The following is a 5,839-nucleotide window of genomic DNA, read 5'->3' on the forward strand; positions in this document are numbered from 1 at the left end:
ATCCCATCATATCAAACACTATCAACCTTGTTTTGCTGAAGACACCAAACACAGTGGACCTATTTTGGTCGTCAGGTCACTAGTTGATAAATGGCTTGGCCTTTGAAGTCAAAAGACACAGTTTCAGGTCGAATCGGATATCAGTTCTCAGCGTGCAATCTACAACATTCGCTTACGATGAAACTAAGTTGAGTTTAACTTGCATTTCATAACTGAGTAATAATAATCACGGCTTGTAACTACTCCAAAACAAGCAAGTTGTTCGCTGGTAAAATGCTGTAACTGGGCGTAACCCATGAAAAAGTTTAAGCTAAAACGTTGTTTTTAGTGATTTGAGATTTAAAATCTGCATTCTTACAACAATGCCCAATTCTGAACTTTTTAATACAAAGTGATGGCATGGTACTTTCAAAAAGTTCTTGTCGAACCTCTTCTTTCATGAACTGTGGTATTCTACCATTTTGCAATGTACTAAGTCCTGTAAAAAGAAAGGCAAAATATTGGTCAATTGCACAAATGAGGAATGATATATGGTAATTATTTTATTAAAATTAGTATAAAAGTATATTAGTATTATGTATAAAAATTGGTATCAATATAAAGAACCATAGAAGTTTAATAATTTATTTCTGACACCATCAACCTATTTTTTGAGGAAAATGTAAGACAATTTTTAATATGCATCTACTCAGAGATGGCTAGTATAACTGAATCATGCCATGTATTTTCATTCACAAGTTAATGTAAATCCAATGAACTTACCCATTATGATACCAACAACCTCATAGTCATCTGGAAGGTGAAGCTTTAAATCATTTTCAAAATATTTATCATTTATTTCCCTCAATACTTCTGTAAAGAATTCTTTCCTTGGATCACCAAAATCATGGGCTTCCTGTAATTGTAGATATAGTAACTGATAACATTCTAGCTATAGGTTACAATAGTGAATTTTAAGAAGCAATAAACCAGTTCAGTTATATATAGTTATATACAACTCAGCAAAGGCTTTTTATACACTTGAGATGAGATGCTGTTGTCACCAGAACCTACCTCACCATAGAATTCTACTTCTAATGTCAATCTCAGGTCGTTGAGTAAGGCAATTTCATCCATTCCAGTACTTAAAAATTTAAATCTGTCAACCATTATGAAATTGGTTTGGCCTTCTAAGACTTCACTTGAATCATCAATGTCCAATTTCCTTCCAGTCACCATTTGACTTTGAAAATATTTCAATATTTCTACTGGGTCTGAAATATTGTTTTTTTCGCATTAGTCAAAGGTAACATTTACTGCTATATCCACAGAGTTGGATGGAGGTTTAGTTTCTTCATCAGACTGAAAATAATCATAACTAGTGAGTAATGAATGAGTAAAGTCATTGAAAACCAAGTCTTATTAAAATACAACAATTGATTTTGAGATGTAGGTCGAAAAATTGGGTAATTATTATGCAAATTAAGCAATTATTGTGCATAGATTTCAAGCCAAAACTTATTAGGTCTGTGTATTGTTCAGAGGCACAAATGTACAACATTTCATTATAATGTGATGAATAATTCTTAAAAAAATATGTGGAAAGTAATTACGCAAATTAGATAATTATTATGAATACATATACATATAAACCCCAAACAATATAGATTGACTGCAAATGAGGCAATTACTATGCACAGATTCTAATGTGAAACTAATAACGTCTTTGTAATGTCACAGAGCATCTATGCACCAAGTTTCATTAAAATGTGATGATTAGTACTTGAGATACAATGTATGAGTGACAAAGTCAAAAATTTACTAATTATTATGGAAAAAAGGAAATTAATATGCACATGATTTTTACCCAAAATTAATCAGGTGCATTGTCCCAGAGCAGCTATGTAGCAAGTTTCATTGAAATCAAACCAGCGGTTCTTGAGACATCGGTAGAAAAGATGCACACAGACAGGGTAAACACAAAAGACTAATACAGAAAAAAAAAACTAGTGATCAACAATTCTGACATCCAGTAAGTTAGAGTGTAGGTAAACATGGCTAAATTGCGGGTTACATAGCAACATTAATGTACTCTTATTATTCAATTAAAAAAAATTAAAATTTATAGTTATGATAATTTCAATAAATATTCATGGTCACGCGCATGTTGGCTATGTTCAAGTGGCCACTACTGGTTAAACATAGAATAGAAACAAAGCATTTTGGGCATCGGTACTTTGTGACAACATTAGGTTAATTTACACTCAACTTTAATATGGGGTCATAATTAACAAGCCATGACACAGTCCCCGTCAGTTATCAACTTAAGATATATAGTTTTGTTTATAGTAATATAGTTGGAACATAAACATAAACAGCATTAATTAACACAAAATAGCCACTGGTCTGCCATTTTGAATACATCTATATATCTATAACATGATGTATAGTAAATATATAAAATTTTAACATAATCAGTCAAATCATGTCAGAATTACGGCTCCAGAACTGCATTCAGCCAGCCATTTTGAATCCAAATTCAAAAATAAAATGACATGCATCGAGGTCCCATAATGTTCAACATATGTACCAAGTTTGAACAAAATCCATCCATAAATTCTTGATTTTGATGATTTTTCAGCACAAAAATGAACGCCATTCGGCCATCTTGAATCAGATCGTGAAACAAATTGATGTGCATATGCATAATATTATGTATGATGTATGTGTGAAGTTTGAACGTAATCGGTCTAGCCATGTGTAAGATACAGGTCCGGACACACATCTGCACGGATATAAAAGTAATCAGAGTCACAATTCATGCAAAACTTTTGGAATTATACTGTCTGTAATTATTACGGTTGCAAAAATAATTGTGATCTGGATTTGGGAATGTTTTTTTTTTAATGTTACCTTGTCTAAAGTAAAAAAAAAACAAAGTCTGCATAAGAATTGAATTTCTAATATTGGTACAAACCAAAATCTTACAGCCAAAATTACATAGTTTGCGAAAATCATTTCACACAAGATCAGATGCTTTGTACAAAATGCATGATAGTAAAATATATATTGTGTTAATTCCGGAAATGAGTTTTGATGGATTTTCAAAATTATAGCTGTTATGCATCTTTATTTGATATTGTTTACTGTGATAAATATCCATATTTTGTTGTTGAAAGTCATAAACAAATTTGCAGTTGGGCTGTGCCGTGTGTAAAGTACATGTATATGACAAAGAGACAAGGGGGAATCCCCTGCAGGAAAACTTGAACTCTCTATGTGTTAACCAACAACGATTAGCCCAGAATGAAATAAAGTTTAAGTTGTTTAAAAACAGTGAGTGTTGATTTGTATGCTATTGCCTGTACTAGGTGTCGAAGAAGCAATATGCCATGTACCGTTAGGTTAATGAGTTAATTAGCATACAAGCAGCTCTGGTCATAAGTATTTCATTAGTTTGAAGCTGCTGGTAGTGAGACTTCACTGTTGGAATATTCTGGCTCAAAAGACAGGAACCAATCTCAGTTCCAAATTATTTATAATGATACAAGTGAACGTAAAAAACAATACAAGAACAGCAGACAAAAAACTGAATTTTCTAGGCGCCAAGACCTGCTTTATGAAGTTCGGCTCGTTCACTTTGTGAAGGAACAGTCGTTGTACATGTATTTCTATTCGCTAAGCAAAACAAGTTAGCCGTCCATGTTCTCGGACAGGTAGTTTCAGCTGGATGATTTCTTTTTCGAGATGTCCTACGACCTGAATTCGATGTCCTGCTACTGGTACCAAGCCTAAACAACATGTTTCTTTCATGTGAAACACGTCTTGCCAAACTCATGTGCGGCGTACTTGACTCACCGGTATCGGCACTGTCATTTCCACTTTCATGATTCGGCTTGCACATCTCTCGAATACGTATCCTATCCCCAATCGTAGTTATGCCTAGACGAACAAGTTCACCATCCGTTATGGCTAATACAGTAGAAGGTTCTATTCTTTCGTCGGAAAACCGTTGAGATAAATTTTCCAAACCAAGTTTCTCTAGTACTCCCTCCATCATGGTCCACTGTTAATAGCACACGCATGCGCGAAGCAGGGGCGCTGCATTCCGGGATATCCTTCATATATTGAAGTGCGCACACCATCATATATTGACGTTTCACCTTCGTATATTGACGTCTCATGAACATATGTTGAAGCATGCGCACTGTATATAAAACTAACGTCATTGTATAAGAAAAGAGCGCAACCATATATTAAAAACACACCATCATATATAGAAGCAATGTCGTCATATATTGGTCAAACGACACCATATATAAACGTTTTGTCATCATATATTAAAAAAACACCATCATATATATATAGAAGCAATGTCGCCATATATTGGTCAAACGACACCATATATAAACGTTTTGTCATCATATATTAAAAACACACCATCATATATAGAAGCAATGTCGCCATATATTGGTCAAACGACACCATATATAAACGTTTTGTCATCATATATTAAAAGCAACTCGTTATATAGTGCAGCAATGTCGCCATATACTTAATGACAAACACATAAGACAGTGACGGCGTTCCATAGTAGTATAGTTCCTGGGCTCTCTGTGATGTCCCTTGACAACACAATTTGAAATCTTCGAACGATTTGTATGCCCTGAGCACAGTCCCTCTATTACCTGAGATTTTTTCGGTTGTAGTGGAATCGATGACACATTAAATAACACTTTTAGCACTGGGTCATGACACTCAATAGCAACTGTGGCGATTAGCATGATATGTTACTAGTATTTGCCACAAGTTGGCGTCAGCCACATATCAATTGTAATACTTAAATTTATTAAGCATGAACAAAAATATACATTATCATTACATATATATTTAGCTTTATAGTTTGTGGATATTATTTCCTTACATCATGTTATATAATTATATGATATTGTAATATAATAAATATATAAATTAGCCACTTCAAATTTCAGTTAGTATATGCTCTGTCGTGTTATCATTCGAAAACACTTATTATTGTATTATCGAAGTTTTCTTAAATACTGTTTTGGGTAAAATGTTTTGCTTTATATAGACATGTTGTTGACACAAGTGCGAACGTGATAGAAAACACCACTTTATTACGTATTCCTATAATGTTAACTTTCGATCAATGAGGGACATTCCCGGCTAGAGTTCGGTATCTTACCGAGCCTATAAATAGGACGCGCAATTATTTTAGCGCCAGTCTTTACCTCGTTGTTGTGTTAACTTTAACGTTTGCTTACATATTACTTTATGGTAAATTTTCCGGTATATCAGTGGATGTACTGTATTGACGTAATAAACTACTTTACTTGGATATTACTTACGTATTCGTTTCTTGTGATTGATTAGTTTGCATAGCCTGGCATTTCTCATTTATTTTGGATATAACCCAGTCACGAATCATAACCCCACATGCTCAGAATAATATTACAATAAAAGTATTAATAGTATTAGTAGTCTGAGGCATATGCTAACGTTGCTAATGAAGAGTGCTAACACAGAATAATTGAAAACATCGAACAAGCCGAATTCTGGAGCATTACTGAAATCACTAGAGGTTATTTCAACCAGGTTACTTTAAAGGATCGGTGAAATTGCAACTAAGTTTGTTAAGTCGTTTTTAGGACCATAGCGCTCAGACAGCTAATAAATTAATAATAATTAATAATTATTAGTTGTCTGAACAGAGCGTAACAAATCAGGGTTTTCCTCGAGTTCCAAATCTTGCACATCCTTACAAGAATGTTCTTTTTGTAGTTGGACGATGAAACGCCGAATTTACGGAGGAAGTGACTAGCAACCGGCTTCTCGGCCA

At 33.9% G+C, this 5,839-nt stretch overlaps 1 protein-coding gene across 1 annotated transcript; it reads right to left on the reverse strand.

Annotated features, from left to right (window-relative positions):
• Positions 1-305: 305 nt before the first annotated feature.
• LOC146746067 (uncharacterized) lies at positions 306-1,260 on the reverse strand (the record flags this gene model as incomplete). The annotated part of the gene is made up of 3 exons (XM_085498935.1): positions 306-478; positions 763-895; positions 1,054-1,260. Coding segments are annotated over 3 exons (513 nt in total), but the record flags the coding sequence as incomplete, so codon positions are not given.
• Between the last annotated feature and the right edge of the window lie 4,579 nt (positions 1,261-5,839).

This window comes from Saccoglossus kowalevskii, chromosome 5 (genome assembly GCF_978046115.1).
Source record: "Saccoglossus kowalevskii chromosome 5, keSacKowa6.1, whole genome shotgun sequence".
Lineage (NCBI taxonomy): Eukaryota > Metazoa > Hemichordata > Enteropneusta > Harrimaniidae > Saccoglossus > Saccoglossus kowalevskii.